At 42.1% G+C, this 19,326-nt stretch overlaps 4 protein-coding genes across 4 annotated transcripts; 3 read left to right on the top strand and 1 right to left on the bottom strand.

Annotated features, from left to right (window-relative positions):
- The first annotated feature begins 260 nt into the window (after nucleotides 1-260).
- Nucleotides 261-7,804, top strand: LOC119209689 (schwannomin-interacting protein 1-like). Its single transcript, XM_037459176.2, has 7 exons — nucleotides 261-411; nucleotides 2,332-2,441; nucleotides 5,365-5,482; nucleotides 5,568-5,774; nucleotides 6,169-6,292; nucleotides 6,395-6,488; nucleotides 6,627-7,804. The coding sequence occupies exons 1-7, from the start codon at nucleotides 382-384 to the stop codon at nucleotides 6,676-6,678; spliced, it is 735 nt and encodes a 244-aa protein (XP_037315073.1). The 5' UTR covers nucleotides 261-381; the 3' UTR covers nucleotides 6,679-7,804.
- Nucleotides 7,805-12,394: 4,590 nt separating this feature from the next.
- On the top strand, nucleotides 12,395-14,982 carry LOC119209784 (zona pellucida sperm-binding protein 3-like). Its single transcript, XM_037459352.2, has 8 exons — nucleotides 12,395-12,881; nucleotides 13,019-13,134; nucleotides 13,279-13,382; nucleotides 13,517-13,694; nucleotides 13,790-13,907; nucleotides 14,048-14,133; nucleotides 14,308-14,540; nucleotides 14,792-14,982. Exons 1-8 carry the CDS (start codon nucleotides 12,498-12,500, stop codon nucleotides 14,848-14,850), a joined length of 1,278 nt encoding a protein of 425 aa, XP_037315249.2. The 5' UTR covers nucleotides 12,395-12,497; the 3' UTR covers nucleotides 14,851-14,982.
- On the top strand, nucleotides 14,978-16,828 carry LOC134105302 (uncharacterized membrane protein C3orf80). The gene has a single exon (XM_062557893.1). It carries the CDS (start codon nucleotides 16,235-16,237, stop codon nucleotides 16,745-16,747), a length of 513 nt encoding a protein of 170 aa, XP_062413877.1. The 5' UTR covers nucleotides 14,978-16,234; the 3' UTR covers nucleotides 16,748-16,828.
- A 23-nt stretch (nucleotides 16,829-16,851) lies between these two features.
- On the bottom strand, nucleotides 16,852-18,132 carry LOC119209785 (ADP-ribosylation factor-like protein 14). The gene has a single exon (XM_037459353.2). It carries the CDS (start codon nucleotides 18,102-18,104, stop codon nucleotides 17,574-17,576), a length of 531 nt encoding a protein of 176 aa, XP_037315250.2. The 5' UTR covers nucleotides 18,105-18,132; the 3' UTR covers nucleotides 16,852-17,573.
- Nucleotides 18,133-19,326: the final 1,194 nt, after the last annotated feature.

Raw genomic sequence — 19,326 nt, 5'->3', positions numbered from 1 at the left:
GAAAGATGAAGAGGAGGCGCGCGGAGAAGGAAAGCAAGAGAGGAAGATGGAGGACCAGATTACAGACCAGGAGAGCATGGCAGCACCGAGCAGCTCTATCTCTCCCCTCCCTCTGCCTTCCATTTCTGTCTCCTCTTCTGCTTCCGCCTCATCCCACTCTTTCCTCTCCTAATGCTCTCCCCCCCACCCCCCCCGCACCCACTCTCCTCTCTCCACGCCCCCTCCTCTCTCTGCCTCCCCACCTTCCCCTCACTGCGCCCTCCACCCTCCCTCCCACAGTCTCCTGCACGGGGCTGCAGCATATGAGAGGGTCTCCCGGGTCTAGCTTCACTGCAGTGTAGAGAAGGGCAGGGCGTCAGTTTCAGTACGATGCTCTGAAGGATGGTGCACCAGGAGAAACGCGTTTACCAGGTGTGTGGATTTGTGTTTGTGTGTGTTAGTGATTCTGAGGGCGAAGCTTACCATTTACACATAGGTATCCATCCCGGGAGAGCTGCTGTGGATGAGTCAGACATAATGCATGAGGGTGATGGGGAGGTGTCGTGGGGATTTGTGATCATTGTGTATTTACGTGTCCTCAGTCATCAGAAATCCTTGCGCCTCTCATTCGGCGGGTGGATTTGTTCCGTGCTACAAATTAAATGGTTGTACACCATTGACAGTGACCATGATGTGTTTTTTGTCCTCTGCCACATTCTCTTTTCTGGGAGGGTAAAAAAAAAAAAAAATACGTTTGTGTGTTTGTGCGTGTGTGTAGACGGTCTGCTGTTAAGGAGGACATTTGAGCTGGCTGTGTGAAGCAGAAAAGCAGGAGGCACAGCGTTGTTTGGGTGAGAGGGGGCAGTCAACTGTGATGTAGTGTTCATTAAAGCTCAGCATCATCTAATGCGTCAGAAAATCAAAATGTGTCGGTCTGGTTCATAGGTTGTTAATAGACAGAGAGAGGATGTTAACATATGAGTGTTGTTCAATGGCAGTTTGTAACAGAGGCACAAACACACACACTACGTGCAGTATTGGGACATGTGAGCACTAACCCACAATATAAAACCACTGTCCTCATGTGGCTAAAAAAAGAAAATCATGACATGCTGCTCCATTTTGTTCAGTATTTTAACTGAAAAACTTGGACTTCAAGATTTCAGATTGGTGGAAACCAACAGAGTTTAAATGAGCTCCACATATTTGTGTAGTTGACTAAAACGAATGAGGGGAAGCTCCATACTGGTAGATTATTTACATTTAAAGTGTTAAACCAATCACGGTACGTCAAGAAGAAGGAGGAGGAAGGGGAGGAAGAGGACCAAATGAAAATCAGGACAATGAAACTTCTAGAGGCAGAGAAGCAAAATGGCACAGACGTTTATACCTTGCCAAAAGATATTGCTAAAGTTACTGATTTAAATCATAGTCCTGTGGGGCAATTATTTACCAAAGACAGTAAAGATTTGGTAAGAATTTGTTTGATGGATAATGTTTTCTTATTTTGGTCTGGTGTCCTAGAAAAAAAAAAGATTTAGGTTTTTGTTTTTTAATTGGGTGCTGTTAATGAGCATAGACGCTACCTAATGAATGCATTTGTTCATCCCCATGAGGGCTGCATCTCACCCAAGAATGAAAAGGTTGTCGTCCTATAACAGAGCTGATGCAGAGAGAGACAGATGCAATCATACTGGCGCACACACAGCCGGCAGTTTCCATTTTACACCATCTGCATGTCTCTGCATTGTGGGAGAAAATATGACAGTCTGAATGTGCCAGATGTGCCTTTTTAGTCGCAATTACAGTGCAACATTTGTTGTAATGCCTGTGTAACAGAGGAAACACATATTCTGTTTTCTGTGTATGCAGGATTGAAACAGTTTTGGGTCGATGATTCAACGCATGTATGATATTTTTAAGTGTAGCTTTTTATTTAGAGACAGAAACAGAGTGTTGTATAAGGAGGCATGCCTGTACCATCTAAAGAGAGAAGAGAAGAAACTGATTATAATAATTGTGTTTGCTAAAGCTTCGTCAGTGAGGTATTCATACAATGTCAAATGTGAGCTACCCTAATGTGTGAAAGGCATGAAATTGGATTACATGATTTTTCTACCTTCACCATCTACCTTTCCCCCCTTTAATCCCTTTTGGTCCGTCCTCATCCTCTCAAACAGAAAGTGCATTAGCATGTGGTACAACAAAGTATTTATAGTCCTAATTTAAATAGCATACTATACACAGCTTAATATCCCTTCTTCCGAGTGTGTCCCACTTTGATGGAGCGAAATCATTAGCAGCACTGTTTTTAATGTTCTTTATGTTTATACATTTTCCTTTCTCTTGCAGGCCCAGCGGAATGAGAGAGAGTCCATCAGGCAGAAACTTGCCCTTGGCAGTTTCTATGACGACGAGCCAGTCATCTACACCAGCTGCAGCAAGAACGGCCTATCCTCCCGGTGGGTTTAGATTGTGTGTGTGTGTGTGTGTGTGTGTGTGTGTGTATCAGGGTTTGATCAATGAAGGCGTTTGAAGTTTGGCACCAATATTTTTTGTGTCTTAACTTCTCTCAGGTGACACTTCCAGAATTTATTCTTTGATGGTTGGCTGCGAAACAGTGAGATTCGTTGAATACTTTGAATTCACTATTGATACAGAGACAACATGATTAATCAATTTGGATGACACTGAATATAAAACTTAAAATAAATCATGTTTTGTAGACTTAATGTGCCTAGAGAATAAACTTTTTACAGACATTACGACGAGGCAATATCCAACCAATATCAGTCAGACCCTCTTTAGAGTGCATATTAGTGCCTGTTAGTGCACACAGAAACACACGCACACACACATTGTCTTTGTAGAAACTTCCCTGTCCAATGAATATCACTTTTTACAACAAATTTGATTGAGCTCCTAATGGGTTGAGGCTATTATCTTACTTCTTAATCTGAAAAAAACTCTTTTGGTTATCAAAGAAACAGAAGCATATCACAAGGAGACCTGGGATGTTTGAAAAGTTGACTGGCTTTTTGAGAGGACAGCTTTATTTAATCTTACAGCTCGAAGTGTCTATTGGGCAGATATGACTGCTTATTGAACATCCAGAGAAAGCTATTCAGTTATTCAGCTTTATCTATCAACTTAGAACTAATAGCCCCAAAACAAATAAATGACCAACATATAACTGATTTGATTGGCTTTTTGGTTCAAATGGTCTCAAATATAAATGGCAGTATATGACAGCAGGTCTTTGGTTCAAGTCCAGCTAGTAACAGTGAGCCATGAAATAGACAATGCATCAATACCAGAAGGTTCAGTAATAATTTGATTCACTTTTTCCTTCATTTCAGACAAAATTCTTACTGTGTTCAAAAATGAGAGGTCTCTCACCATTATAGACATATATACACATGTATAGCTATTTATATATAGATAGACATGGAGGTAGATATATCTATTTATATATGCAAGTGAAAAAGTTATTTTTTTTTTTACATCTAATGGTTTTTGTATTCGCTGTTGGGTATGTTATTGTAGATGTGTTATTACTATTATTTTATTTATAATTTATGACAATTCTGCAAATTTGTGTGCCTTCATCTATTTATTTACCGTTTACATTATATTTCTAATTGCCAGCACAGCATTGTGACATTTTTAGCAGTTGTCCTTGGGCCTGATGTATCATTAAAACGACAAATAAAAAAACAATATATATTATAAAAAAATTAAAACAAGATATAATATAATGTCAAGGATGATAGGTATAAAAAGCTGAAAGAGTCATTAGCATTTATTTATTGACAACCTCAAATCAAATCAAGAGAAAACATCAGAAAACAATCAGCACGAAGATGACAACACAAAAGCACTTACACAACACAGGTGAAACCAGAAGGGCCCCAATTCAAACTGAAAAACACAAACTGAGAAAAGGCAAGTAGTGACCAGTTATGACAAAGCATTGGTTGAAAATAATGTGCATTCCGTTTATGACGGATGAATACAAAGAAGATGGAATTATCTTTCCATGAAATTGATATTTCACATTTGTAATTGAGGTTTTGGAGACACACACACAGTGGAAAGAGTTCCGTTACATCACAAACAAGGCGGTTAACAAACTCAACAGAGAAACAGCTCTGCTTTCTCTTCATGACGGCATTGACCTCCAGTGACGTTTACTTAAAACGACGGGGCCACCCCCCCTCAATTCTGCCTGCTTTTAAGGAAGTGGAGTTCCGTCTGCGGCCCACATGCTCCTGAAAGAAGAAGTGATGCCTGATATAAATCATCCGCTGCTGTGATAGGTGGAATTGGAGTCATGTGATCTCTAGTGGAGTGAGGGCATACCTTTCCTGGAGTTCGGAATGGAAATTCCAGCCCCACCGAGTCCGGTTTGTGAAGCTGTGTAGGTTATTGTTCTTATCCCTGCTCTTAGTTGTTGTTCTTTCAGTCAGAGTATCATAATCTGGAACTGAGTGATTTGAGCTCACCGAAAGGCTGAGGTTGAGATGCAACTGCTGCGGTGAGCCTGAAGTTATGTTTGTGGATTCATCCGCTGCATGAAAGCGATGAATTACTTTTGGTCCAACATAACAGTTCCCAGCCTCTGGCATTACTGACGTCACCGCGCTTCACGACCGAAACTCATTGGACACCAAAACGAATAAACATGTGCACTTGGTAAACAGATCGTTGGCATTGATAAGCTGCTATGACATCAGCCGGTCTTCTGGGAAGGCTTTTAGCAAGATTTTGGAACGATGCTTCAGGGATTTCCACAAGGGCTTTAGTTATGTCAGGTTGGACACTAGTAGCAATAAGGCCTCTAGTTCATCCTAAAGCGGTTAAATGCCGGAAGGGGCCGGCTGTGAGCTTCTCCTTATCAAACTCTAAAATATGCATTTCTAAAATAACCTAATAACAGGACACAACCCTCTCCGAAATGTTGGCCGACAAATTGGAAGCACACAATAATATACCGCCCGAAATTAGAATTAACCATGAAAGACACCCTCAGACCAAAAGTAGATGGACAGGGATTCCCTTTTTACAATCTTTAGCTGGACAGCACATTTCTACATGAATTTGTTTTTGAGCGAGTTATATTTGCTGTTGATCCTCTACATCCTTATTCCCACTTGTTGAGCATCCTACAAAGCAATGGCCTTTTAAAAAAAATGATATACAGTCTACTTAAAGGCCTGGATTGACAACAATCACCAGATGTCACCATGGTCTTTATCAAGCTGGTTCAAAATAATCCATTTTATGTGATGTCTACAATGCACAGATGAGTACAGGGAGCTGCAGTTTTTCATTGTCCTTTCTCGCGTTTTTCGCCTTTTTTCTCTTGTTGTATTTTTCTCTCAGGCTCCAGAGTGGGGTGAACCTCCAGGTGTGTTTTGTTAATGACAGCAGCAGCGACAAAGACAGCGATGCTGAGGACAGCAGGACAGAGACCAGTCTGGACACACCGCTGTCCCCTCTGGTATGCAGAGCTTCAACGGTCTCTGTGCTTTGGTGCACGTGCTGCACGTTGCCTCGTGACGTCACTTACGCTTCTTTGTCGCCAGAGCAAGCAGAGCTCGTCTCTATCGGACCGGGACACGGCGGAGGAGGACTCGGACCCGCTGGATGACTGCGGGGGGTTCTGGCGGGTGCAGCGGAGGCTGCAGGAGGAGGCCCGGGTGGCGTTGGCTCTGGCTCGACCCATGGCCCGTATGCAGGTGGAGGTGGAGAGGCAAATCCAACTGCACAGGCGTTCTCCTGTGGCCGACTTGGTTAGTTGAGAGAAAGAGAAAATGAAACAGAAACTTAAATACAAACATGTTGTTTGATTTCATTGGTGAAACTGTTTTTTTTTAGACAATCTGGGACAATGAAATATGCGAAGGGGGGAATAAAAGAAAAGTACAATACAATATACAATACCGTACTGTAACTTGTAAGTAAACACAATTGAAATGACATAAGGGATTTCCTTTTGCTAAATAGAAGGTCAGTCCTTTTACAACTGGACGCGTGCGCCCAGGAGGAGAAACCCTGATACAATAAAACAAAAGAGCAGCGATGGTTTAATTAGGTCCAGTTGACTCATCCAATAAAACCTTTGCGGTCATTAGTCAAATTCGGGTCTGTTTGACCGGCAGTAATTGTGTGCGTTTACACATGCAGCTTCCCCACATGCCCCACATCAGCGAGGGCTTGATGAAAAGGAATCTGAGGCGAGGGGACATGAGGGACATGAGTCTAGGACAGCTGCAAGTCATCACAAATGACCTTCACTCCCAGATTCAGAGTGAGTCAAGAAGCACAAACCCGTAGTCCTGCGTGACACAAACATCGCTGTCTTTTTCTTTTATATCTTCTGCAAGATAATCACTTATACCAACTGACACAGGTCTAAACGAGGAGCTGGTGCAGTTGCTGCTGATCAGGGACGAGCTGCATGTGGAGCAGGACGCCATGCTGGTGGACATAGAGGACCTCACCAGGTGAATCCCCCCTTTCCTCTCAGCTCCCTCCGTCCAGCGGGCTTTCCATCAGAGACGTCCCGTCTAATTCTCCACGGAGAAACGTCGTCCCCCCCCCCCGTGCCCGCTCTAATGTTCTCCCTGTCTCTGCCGCGACAGGCACGCTCACAGCCATCAGCGGCACCAAGCCGAGAAAGCCATCTCCAAATAAGCACGCCGCCTGCACGCCGTCTTACGTCTCGCTCCGTGGACTGTGCCCGGTGTGGCCAACGAAACTCCAACCGCGCTGGCTGTTGTCCGGAGAAATGAGTACGGAGCGTATCCCCAGTGTCAACTCACAGACTTACCACACAAATGTAACGCACCACAGAATGTCGTCAAGGGTCAGAGGACGTCTTCGAGACTTTTGAGTTATGGCAGGTTTTTCACTTCCACTAAGCACCATTCCTCATGCTGTGTTTAGGGAATCCTCTCGACTTAATTGCATCCCCCCCCCCCCCGAACCCCCCGATTTACCTCTTGATGATTTTTATTGGTACGCTCATGTTAATTCTGGGATAGAGAGAGAGCACCTGCACGCCTTGTTTCTTCGTTGTCTGATGACTTCTAGGGGCCACACCTGACTGCACTTTGTCTTTTGTTTTTCTCTAATATTCAATATCAAAAAATGTATGAGCAGATCTGTAGAGACTCTCTTCACCTATATATCATTGTTTCTACTATGAGCACTGTGTCATTGCTGTTTATGTACGAGTCTCTGAGCATTAGAAAACAATAAAGACTGGGCAGATTTGTAGCTTAGCTTCACAGTGGTGTTGGATTGCTCCAGCAGCTTCACAAAGGTATTTCTTTGTTGTTTCGATCGCTGCTACAGTTTCCGCCTACATTACAAATGCATTACAGAACTGTACTGAACAATTGTAACTTTATTGACTTAGCAGGTAAAATACAAATGACATGAAACTGAAGGATTTTTCTCAAGCAGTGGAGACATGACAATATAAAAAAAAGAAATATGCAAAGTCATTTTTGTTATGCTTAATTGGCTGATGCTAAAAAGGGTAAACAAGAAATATAAATATATATATATATAAATAAATCACAGCCAAATAAATAATTTGTTTTGAGAATTAATGGACATACTGTTTGTGAATGTTAAAAGATAATTTATTAAAAGGATGAAGAACATGCCTTTTTGTGTGGCTTTGTTTAAGTCTTTCACGGTAAGAATGTTATTCAAAACAAAGGCAAATATTCTTTTCTAATATGTTTTAGTGATACATGTATCGTATAATGATTGTAAAATCTAAACTCCAGTAATAAATGTTTCAAGTGTGTGAGCTTTGTTTATATTTGGCTGGTTTTCATGACAGTTTTTCACGGTTAAACTAAATAGATATTGTTTCATCACGTGATGCTTGGGAAAGCATGTTGACTCCACTCTCATCCACACTTGTGTTGACACTTTTACGGAAATTTACCACAGGCAAAAGGGGAACTACCCTGGACTGCATTGACAAAAATAAAACTGTTACAATTTTCACGTAATACAAATGGACCGCTATTGTTTTGTTACCATTATTATTATTATTATTATTATCAAAAAGTCACTTTCTGTTTTATTACCTTTTTACCAATACTTAAACTAGAACATTTTAAACATACATGGAAAACTTGACATTCTGAATGTATTGCTCTCGCGTGCAAGGTTACAGTCGACGTACTTCCTGCTACGTGTCTTGAGCGCCTACGTCCGCAGATGGCGTGGTTACGCAGAGCTTCACCAGTGGATTTTATTCTTAACCAGTCGTTGTCTTGGGGCCCGAAGCCAGCTCGGCGCCCCAAGCAATTGCTTGATTTGCTTGCCTTGTCGCGACGGGGCCTGTGCGTGTGTGGTAATTTTTTACTTATGCTTGTAGAGGCATCACTGTAACCACAATCATCATCATCATCATCATCATCCAGGTCTGGTGGGATGTCCAATATTTCTGGTGAGATCTTCTTGAAGAATGGCGCATTCCTGACAAAGGAGTGTCCATTTCTGGCTGCTGTGATCATGGATCCTTTGGCTTCAGTCTTACTGTGTGAGCTTGTTGTGCTTGGGTTGACGATGAAGCACCGGGAGTGAGAGAGTGTGGCGTAGCACGACGATGAGAGTCTGCATGATATTTCATTGTGGCTTCCTTCTGTTGTACTGTGGGGTGTAGATCGACATGTAGGAAGATGTTCAGTTGTTGTTTCCAGGGAAGCCTCCGTGTTTCAGCATCACAAATAGCTTTGCCAAGTGTGCGCATGAATCGTTGAGCTATTGCATTAGCTTGAGGCCACAACGGTGTTATCACTGTTGAACGGGGGGCCATTGCCAGTATTCACAACTCTGGGAATCCCAAATATGGAGAAAACTTTGTCCATGACCGGAATGACTGTGTTTGCTGATGTTGACCGCTGCTCTCTACAACTGGGTAGAGTGCATACTCATCCACGATGACAAGCAAGTACTCCAGTTGGAAGCCGTCCACAGAAATCTGCACTAACACCATGCCAAGGAACTTCTGGACATTTTCATGCGTCTCGCATGTCAGGCCAATACTTTATTTTAATCAACCTGCTTTGGATGTTTTGTAGCTTAGCGGCTGGTTTTTATGACAGTTCATTTGTATTTGTGTTTTTCACTGTAAAACTAAATAGAAATTGTTTCGTCACGTGATGCTTGGGAAAGCATGTTTCACACTTGTGTTGACACTATTACTGAAGTTTACCACAGGCAAAAGGGGAACTACCCTGGACTGCATTGACAAAAATAAAACTGTCACTTTCTGTTTTATTACCTTTTTACCAAGACTTAAACTAGATCATTATAAACACACTTCCTGCTCACGTGTCTTGAGCGTCGACGTCCGCAGATGGCGTGGTTACGCCATGAACATCGCACATCCTTTCTTATTTATTATTATTATTAACATATTTTTAAGTTTTGTTTATGACTATTAATACTACTGAAATGACAGATATTGGATAAACATCGGGCGTAATTGAGCAGGAGTACAGTTTGAAATGCCATACACCATAATGCTTTCACAATTACTCATCACTGTGTTAATTCCAGTTCCACCCAAACATTTGGTGCTAGAGGGGGAAACTCAAACAACATTGGCAGGACACCTCCAATCTATGCTGTTGTATATTGAGGAAAACCCCCTGTATCAGCCCGGGTATAAAACACGTGCACCTACACTAAAGAATCCAAAGTCTTCTCCAAGATGCAGCTCATCACACTCCGTGAGTATTTAACCTGAATGAACTTGTTTTCTTTTAGCAGTAGTTGAAACTGTATATCTTAACTATATTCTAATTTTTTTTTAAATTGATCAGACTTCACTCCTGCTCTGCTGCTGCTCGTGCTCACCTGTGCTCAGGTCAGCCAGTCCATGCCAGTGATGAGTAAAGGACCACTAAAAGAATCTTGTGTTTTATACGCAAAGACACTTCTACAGAGCATCAATGACACACTCGCAAAGGTATGTCAACCAAACTAATTATACTTATTCACTGTGATTCTTAATATGTCTTTTAGTTAAGGTTTAACATATAATCCTCCCATGTGCTAGATTAAAGAGAGAGACTGTAATGTGGAGCTAAACATGGCGACTAACACAACATCTGCGTGTGCACCAAAGGTATAATGCCGACAATACTTTTTGAATGAGTTCTTTTAATGTGTTTATTTCAGGCACGGCAAATGTATTTTTGTAGCTGCGCCTGTATGTTAAACTAATAGGATACTCTGTTTGTCCCACAGGAATCCAAATGCTCAGGAATAGTCAAATCAGAGTTTGATCAGGTAGGATGTGCTCTGACTCACTGAGAAATGTACTTAGAAACTCATATTTTCTTATGGTTTTATTTGTCTAATTTTACATATCTTGAAATACACTATGAAGACTTGTCAGACTTTAAAAAGTTGACATGGAAGAAACAACCATTTACAGAACAACAACTGTATTTTTATGAGTTTTTATTCATACTCAGCATCCACTTTATTAGGTACATCTAGATAATTGAATGCAATTATACAACTCTTTCTTCCATCCAGGAGTCTTGTCTGACAAATATCGGGGAGGATCTGCACCACTACCATGAATTCCTCGCTGCTCGGACAGACGATCAGAGATCACAGGCTTCAAATGTTCTGTCCAGACTCAGAGAGCTCATGGAGGTAAGTTCTTAGATAATCAACTGCTACGGTTTAGACAAATCTTAGCCATTTCTTGTGAGATTCTGAATTGCTCATGAATGACATTTGTCCTCAACAGAACTGCTTCTCGTGGTCTCTGCCAATAGACGTCTCAAAGGGGGTAAGCAATCGCCTATTTCAATGTATTTATTGAAGATTGAAAAGAGAACTCAAACTAAACTTCTTTTAGAGGAACAGTCCTGGTCTAGTTATAAAAGATTATTTTCTGTGTTTCTTTAAGGCTGCTTCACTGGATGAAAACCCATTTGACAGGAGACTGAAGTTCTGCAAAGTGCTGACGGGCTTCCAGGTCCGCTGCATCACAATCAACAGAGCCATTGCATATATGAACTCCGGAGAACACACTAAATGAGACGTTGAGGCTGAACAGAGTAGTTTAAGAAAGCTACACAGAATCATTTTATATATAGATCACACAAAACTAGTAACAATGTATGTTACTTTCAAATAAAACACTCCAGTCCACCTTATTATTATAACTAGTATTTTTAGGATCACATATTTATTATTTTGTTATTGTGTAACTTAAATTTGACAGTAAGATGATGTGTTAAAATATGTGTATTTACTAAATAATCTTTATTTTATTTATTTATTTATTTATCAGTGATGATATTCTTTTCAAGTATTGTTTAGTTATTCACTTGTTTCCAAGAATCAGCAAATAAATATTAATATTTATCCTGCATAAATCCTGCCTTATTGTCATTCATTTATTCACTTAAATGATTTAAAAAAAACTAATACCGTGTGATAAAATACTGTTTAATAAACACCCTTCATGGTCAAGGCTGATAAATATTGATTAAAGTCTGTCATTGGACTGTGTCTGTTAATACTAATACTATAGCAGCAAAACAAGAATATGATTTACAGCCAATTCTGAAGTTCTTATTGTTGATGGAAAAATGCTTGATGATGATCTTTGATGAGGATGTGAAAGTCAGTGAAAATACAGTCCATTTCAGGTTTTGGGGTTTATTAATGAAAATCATATTTTAATTGGGGAGCAATTTAAGATGTATCTTTACAATAAGGTCAAGTTTAGAGTTGTAGTCTGGTAACACATAGTCAACATGTTTACTATTGTCAAACAAATCAATCACAAATTGTATTTCTGCTTCGAATTTTCTCCCTCTGTTCAACGTGTAAGTTTAGCAAAAGATAATGTTTAAAAAATGATGTTTTGATAACTTTACTGGAAGTGAAATATAGCGCTTCGTTTTCAATTTGAATCCCTTCCGTGTTGAGTAGAATTGGCCCAACTGAGACTTGTGGCCGCTGAGGTTGAGAGAGACCTATGACGTTCAAAACATGTGAGAAAAGAACACCTGAACACATGTGATGATGGTAACAATCTACATCGTCATATTTGCATTCCTTTGCATGTCATTAGGAAAATCCGAGAACACGTTTTACAGCTAAAATTATTTACTCCATTTCATTTAGTTACATTCATTCACACCCGGTCGACAGAATTACAAATGATATATTGTTTTGGTGCCACCTGGTGAAATAAATAGCTCATAGCATGTATCACTTAAAGGATCAGGCTACTAAAATGCGTTACCTATGATAACTTACGTGAACTAAAAATGCTTAACGCTTCGATTTTGACACGCGTGTGTTGATTACAAAAAGACATGCGCAGTGGGCCCGGACGGGGATAAGAACGTCGACAGGTGTGCCTCAGGTTAATTAACCACTTAAAGCCGCGGGCAATTTCCCCCACATTGCAGGACGACGACGGTTTCCAGACGTGTCCGAGGGCAAGAATGGACTGCAACTTCCCCCATTGGTGGCTTACCGTCCTTCTCTCACTTTCTACACTCGCAGAAAGCCGGTTCGGCCAAACAAACTCACCGGCCACCTTGAGCGGGGGTCGGTACGTGCAGCCGCAGCTGCCCGCGAGCCAACAGCTGCTGCAGCAGCAGCAGCACGGGGCGCATCCCCGACCCGTCGTGGTCAACTGCCACCCCAACTCCATGCGGGTTGTGGTGCAGGCCGACATGTTCGGTATGGGCCTCCAGGTGGACGGCAGACATCTGCGCCTCGGGTCGGATTCCGTGAGTGAGGGGAGTGCGTGCGGTGCGGTCCCATCGGGCGAGGCGGAATTTACCATCCAGGCCTCCCTGAGAGCCTGTGGCGCTAGACTCTCTGTAAGTTTTTTATTATAAAAATAATAATGCACCTGCCATTGAACTTATCGAGTCAGTTTTCTGCGGTGTTGAGATTAAAATGATGGCTTTGCTGTGTGGATTGATACATTCTGAAAGACTAAGGTTGTTCCTTTCAGTCGACAAAAGAGAAGATCATCTATTCCAATGTTCTGGTCTACTCCCCTGAACCTTCAGCTGCTGGTTTGCTTAGACTGGCTGCAGCAACTATTCCTGTTCAATGCCATTATGAAAAGTAAGTCCTGCATCTCCCTAGTCTGTTTAGTACTGTTGGAACCAGCCTTTTGAATTTGTAGACCTTTTTTGTTTAATTTGGCCTTCTTGACCATTTGCATAATGCAGTTAGTGCATCCCAAACAGCAGCTCTGTCTCTTCTCAGGCGGTATGCTGTTGCTGCCCTTTCCATGCATCCTACCTGGATTCCATTGGTCTCAAGTCTCTCAGCAGAGGATCATATTGCCTTCAATCTGCTAGTCATGACTGGTATTTAAAGGATTCAAATTATACTTTCTATTTTGAAGGGTTTATTTTTTATTTTCATACTTTGAAGCTTCATGTTGTTCAACTGTTTAAAAAAATATTGCGACTGATTGGATTTCTGCTTTTCATCTTTACAGATGATTGGCAGTTTCAGAGGGGATCTTTTTCTTTCTTCCTGGGGGACCCTATTCATTTTGAGATTTCTGTCTTCATTGGTAATCACGTTTCCCTGCGAGTCTATGTTGACAACTGTGTCGCCACAGCAACTCCAGATGCACAGGATACATTACGATATGACTTTATTGAGAATTATGGGTGAGCTTCACAACCAAATCCTAAACTCCACCACAGACATTGGTGTGCCAATTATCCTTATTTTCAACGTTTACTGCCTTTCTGCTCATCAACAGATGCCTTGCTGATACTCGCCTGACAAACTCCAGCTCCCGTTTCCTACCAAGGGTTGAAGATCACAAGCTGAGGTTCCAGCTTGAGGCCTTCAGATTCTACCATGAGTCAAACAATCAAGTTCGTTAATTGACCTTTTTATTTTTGAAGGCGTACTAGATAATGTAGCTTTTTTGTTATCAAAACAGTGGGACTAGCATTGGTTTATTTGCTTCCTTATTGGTGCGCTTGCTCATGTTTCCTATTAAACCTTCCCCCAGATCTACATAACCTGCTACCTGAAGGCTGTTCCTGTCGGGTCATCAGTCGATTCTCAAAACAGGGCTTGCTCGATAATTGAGAACAGGTATTCTACCACTCATGTCATGCCATAGTGTCCCAAAATGGTGATTAAACGTGTACCTCTTTTGAATGGCATGGTATCTGAAACCGTTTCCCTGTCTATAAAACATGCTACGAAGGACCTTGCCGATTTCACAGAATTGATTCTCTTAATTTTGACCTTCGCTTCCTTATTCAGATGGCGATCAGTTGATGGCAACGACCAGGCATGTAGAAGCTGCTCTTCTTATTGGGTGGATGAGCCCACAGAAACCCCCAAAAATACAATCAGCACCCAAGCATTGCCCACCAAGACTTCCCCGGAGGAAAAATCTGAACAACACTCTGCCAATTATTTCCGTTTTCGGCCAGGAATGCTCCATAGCCAACAACTCGAACCCCAGCCATCCTCTACTGGATCTAAGAGAAGGGGTGAGTGCAGCAGGTGTAACTTTCACTTGATTTATATATTTTTATTATGTTTGAGGCCCAAACGTTTTAAGCACAAAGATTTTTTGTGTGTGTGTGTGTATGCATGCATACACACACGGCAGGAAATTGGCACTAAACTATAGATGTGTTTAATGTAGAGTGCTTGACTATTTGGGTATTTCCATTTATTGACGTCAAATTCCTTTTAACTTTTTATTGCTGATAGAGACCCTTTAACATTTGTTTTACAGAGCGCAGTGTCCAGTTTGGACCCATTACTGTACTGCCAAACTTTCACAAGACCACCTGATTCTAAAACCGTACCTCCACAAAAGAACTGGTACTCGAGCTACACACTGACGTTAATCATCGCTACAGTGTATGGGACCAACATTTATCAGAGCCCAGGTGAATGTGGAGGTTAATCTCATCTGAAAAGCTGCCTTCCCTGAAATTAAAGGATGATATTTTCCCAATAAATATTTTACATTTACTTGTGTTTTGGTTTTTCACCTGCTTTACGCAACACATTATGATTGGTTGATATCTGATATTTACTAAACGGCAGACTTATTATTTCCTAGAACTTGATATGCCTTTAGCAAACAATTAAATTAGCATTGTTTGGTATGCACTCAAAGTCATTAGGCTCAAACAACAGACGTTGTCAAAAGGATGCATTGTATCGTTTTTGTATTTTAACACAAATGCACATCATGCAGCCTTTTGAAATAAAATGCAAAAATCCATTTAACCGAACTTCTATTCAGAGTCGAGCAGACATGATAATATGGAGCACTTTCCTCCATTACTACCCGCAGCCCACTCATGTAGTCAAATTATTGATTGCTCATTGTCAGGGTTCCTCCAATGTTTAACGCTCTGTGCCTGCCACAGCTAGAAAAAAAATCCTTCTCCCAACTCTTATATTCTGATGGCAAGGGGGCTTTTCTCTTGAGTGTCACTTGTGTACTTTGGTTTGCTGAAGCGGTTTGACAGAAGCAGCGTTTTGCACTTGGAGCCTTTAGAAGCCATTTTATCCTTAAGGAAAGACCTGGCTTGACCCCTTAATGTACACTATTAATATTTAATTGGTGCTTTGGACATACAAAACCTTTAAATTGGGGTTGGCTGTGTCAGCACCTCTCGGGCATCGCCCCTCCATTGTTTCACTCTATGGGCGTGTCGAGCGTTGTCCCTGGTCCTGAAATATGAACCGTCTCATCCATATACTGTAGAAGATTCATCTTCGGTTTATTGTTTAGAGCTTCTGACTGGTCGATGTCCTGGGCGCCTGTTTACTTGTAGCCAATGAATAAGCCCTTCTACCTAAGAATTTGTTTACGATTTGCCGAACGACATCGATATAACCGCTAAGTGCATAATAAATAAAGGGCTCCTTGAAGAACACTTAGGAGTTGATGTCAAACGTATTCGCATATTCATATGTTGCAGAGAGGGCTTAGCCAAAATTACACTAGATGTGAGCGCTCACTATTCAATGGTTGTACATTTGGGCATTTTTTTCCTTCAGCGTTTTCGGACCTCGATGGCAATGCGATGTGTTGATGACGGCTCTGCGTCAGCGTTTCAGCCAACGCATCCTTCAGTGCATTAAGTGAATCATCTCGGCAGCACTTTTCCCCAAAAGCTCTACCGTCGAGGTTCACTCATATTCCTCCCGCTTGAGCAGGATGCTTTTCTACAAATACCAAGCACTGTCCGTTTTGGCGCTTTGCTTTCTTGTTCGGAAGGTTGTTTGTGCCATCCGAAGATGTGGACAGGACATTTGTCACGATCACCAGGTCTGCTGCGCGCAGGGGAACAACACCCATGCCGTCACCTGTTGCAAGCAGTTCATGGACGCCACTTACTACAACATCGCCATGGTCACCCGGAAACTTTCTGGGGTACTTATTATGCTGCTTCTCTTCGCCGCGGGATACTTTGTCCAGCGAATGTTGTGTTCCAGATCCAGGCAGCTCAGCCCTCCCCACAGCGGACACCCAGCTGTCACCACATCACAGGAGCCGCTGGTGGAGAGCAGTGCACCGAGCAGCTCGCTGGATCCAGCTCCCGCGTCTCAGCTGCCCTCGTACGAGGAATGCAAACGCCTGCCGACATATGAAGAAACTGTGTGCAACGCGGGCGGGGGACCGGGGTCCAACGCGGGACAGGCTACATGCATGACAAGGACGTCCGTTTGATACACAACGGTTTCCACTTTTATTCGATATTTGAGAATCTATTCTGACGGGAATTTCTGAAAATTCTGAAACCCCCCCCACCCCCCCCAAAACGCCCTGGACGTTGTCGACTATTTCCCCTGCAGCAGCTTCGACCTTGTGGACATGTTCATGCCCATGTACCAGCTAAAGATTGTACCGACGAGTGTTCAAGAGTGGTTCGTTTTCTAAAAAGGCACGCTTTATTCATGGCTTTGAGAAAAGTAATCAGGTATTGTAATGCAATCGGTATAACAATCAATAACTTTGGGGATTCCATGTCGTTTTGTCTTTGATTTTATCACAAATCAAACTCTGGAATGGATAATTCGACACGTTTAACTGCTGCAGTTAACAGAATATACACGTATTTATCTTTGTTTCATGGATTTTTATGTAACAATGACGCCTCAAGAGTTTAATATAAATGCAGGGTAATATAATTCTGCCTGGTATTTAAAGATACACAATTGCTACACAATTGTAAAAATAGTTTCTAGCTCATTGTGTGTTAGTGGGACGGGTTCTAATGCATGTTAATAGACTCGTGGTGTCTTTTGTTTCCTGTGGTATCCATTACAGTGTCACCGGAAGTAGCAATGTTGTCACTCACTCTTAAGCAGCTTGCAAGATTCTGTTACATCTGGATTCTGTGTATGACTGCATTAAATACGTTATTTAACTAAACGATCTAGGCTCATTCATTGTTTTGTTGCTGGTAGGTTTGGATTTACACACTTATTTTAAAATGACTCCTATCGTTGTTTCGGAAATATCTTTCGTACAAATAATTTCAGATTTTTCTTTTTTATTTGACCATTTGAACCACTCGTCTGAAGGCTTCTTCCACTCCAAATCCCGTCGACGCGGAACAAGGCTGAATGAACCAATCCCGATCTGAGCAGATCTTCTTCAGGTCAAACATGTCCTTGATCTCAGTGACAGTCAGAGCGCCGTCCACGTCCTGCTTGTTGGCGACTACAACCAGCGGACGGCCCCGCAGGTGCTCACTCCTCAGGGTGTTCTCCAGCTCCCTGCGCGCCTCCTCCAAGCGCTGCCTGCCCGAGCTGTCCACGACGAACACGACAGCCGCCACGTCCTGGTAGAAACTAGGCCAGTGCTCGCGCATTTTCCTCTGGCCACCGACGTCCCACAGGGTTACGGCGATGTTCTTTCCGTTCTTCCTCCCCTCGAGCATTTCCACGTTGAAGCCGATGGTCGGAACGGTGCCGACGCAGGCGTTGTGCTTCAATTTGTACAGGAGCGTCGATTTCCCAGCGTCGTCTAGGCCCAGGAGGAGAACCTGGGCTCCGGGTTGTTTAGACCACTGTAGTCCCATGGCGAAGTGGAGGTATAAACAGTCAACTCGAGTGGGACCGGCCTGTCATCCACTCGCAGTGCCCGTTTGACGCAGTGTTTGCTCTGTGCGTTGGCCGGAGTGTAATGGATGAGCCATTAACTCCACGCTGGCTAACACTCCGATAAGGTGCCGCACCAGGGTGCAAAGTGTGTACGGAGCAGAGGATGTCCCTTGTTTACAGACCGGGTCGCAACCGTTAAATCAATATTTTCCATTTGCGTTGAATTCGTCGATAACGCGCTAATCGTGTTATGAAAGAAGGTTAGAAGAGGTTATCCTATGTTTATACTGAGAATGAAATACACTATGAAGGGACTCTCAATTTAGGAGAACAAGGAGTCATGTGTTGGTTTGTTTATAGCATGTTAAACAATATAGATGAAATTATTGAAATCACATTTTGACAATTAAAACAGTTGCCTCGGTGTAAACTGTAATCAAACAACAATATCCAGACTTCACCTGCTAAATAAAGAAAAAGCAGTTTTTATAACAACCACCGACAGTCTTATACAGTAAAATAAATACATTAATGTTTGTTTAGTCGTCAAATCTTTCATACGTCCTTAACATTCCAACCCTGACATCCCCTTGACATGGGAATTGCCATGTTGCAACCTTCCCACTTTACCCATGACGAGCTTAACGTTCCAGAGCTTCTCAAAAACAAAAGCAGACATGAACCCATTTGGCAATATGCAGAGAGAGAGATATTCTGATTAAGTCCTAAATCTCACAGTGCGATATTGAAGTCCATCATAATAAAACCACAATCAACATGTAAAGGAATATAGACTCTAACATGAGGGGTCAAATACAAAGGATGTACAAATAAATTAAGCTTGGTCAGTTATTGGAAGGGTTTTTCAACTTGGCACAAGTGCAATGTGATGACAAAAGTCCATTTAAATAGCAGAGTGGTTGATGGTGGCTGTTATCACAATACACGCATCCACTGACTTAACCCAGACTCCCTTCTTTAATTCGATCTGCCCCATATTACTGTTTAAAGACTTCGGTGTATTCTTACCAACTAATACGTCACATCATAAAAACGACACTGTTTCCAAAGCAAACACGTTTTCTCAGTGTGCGCGACACTCTTCATCCCTACCAACGCTCTTCCTCTCGTGCGATCTGACACCGAATATAACGTCCATAGACTAAATCAACACATTACGGTGATCAGTCGAGCCCACTG

Source organism: Pungitius pungitius, chromosome 15 (genome assembly GCF_949316345.1).
Source record: "Pungitius pungitius chromosome 15, fPunPun2.1, whole genome shotgun sequence".
Taxonomy (NCBI): Eukaryota; Metazoa; Chordata; class Actinopteri; order Perciformes; family Gasterosteidae; genus Pungitius; species Pungitius pungitius.
The sequence above is the reverse complement of the archived record's forward strand: the minus strand, read 5'-3'. Positions and strand labels throughout refer to the sequence as shown.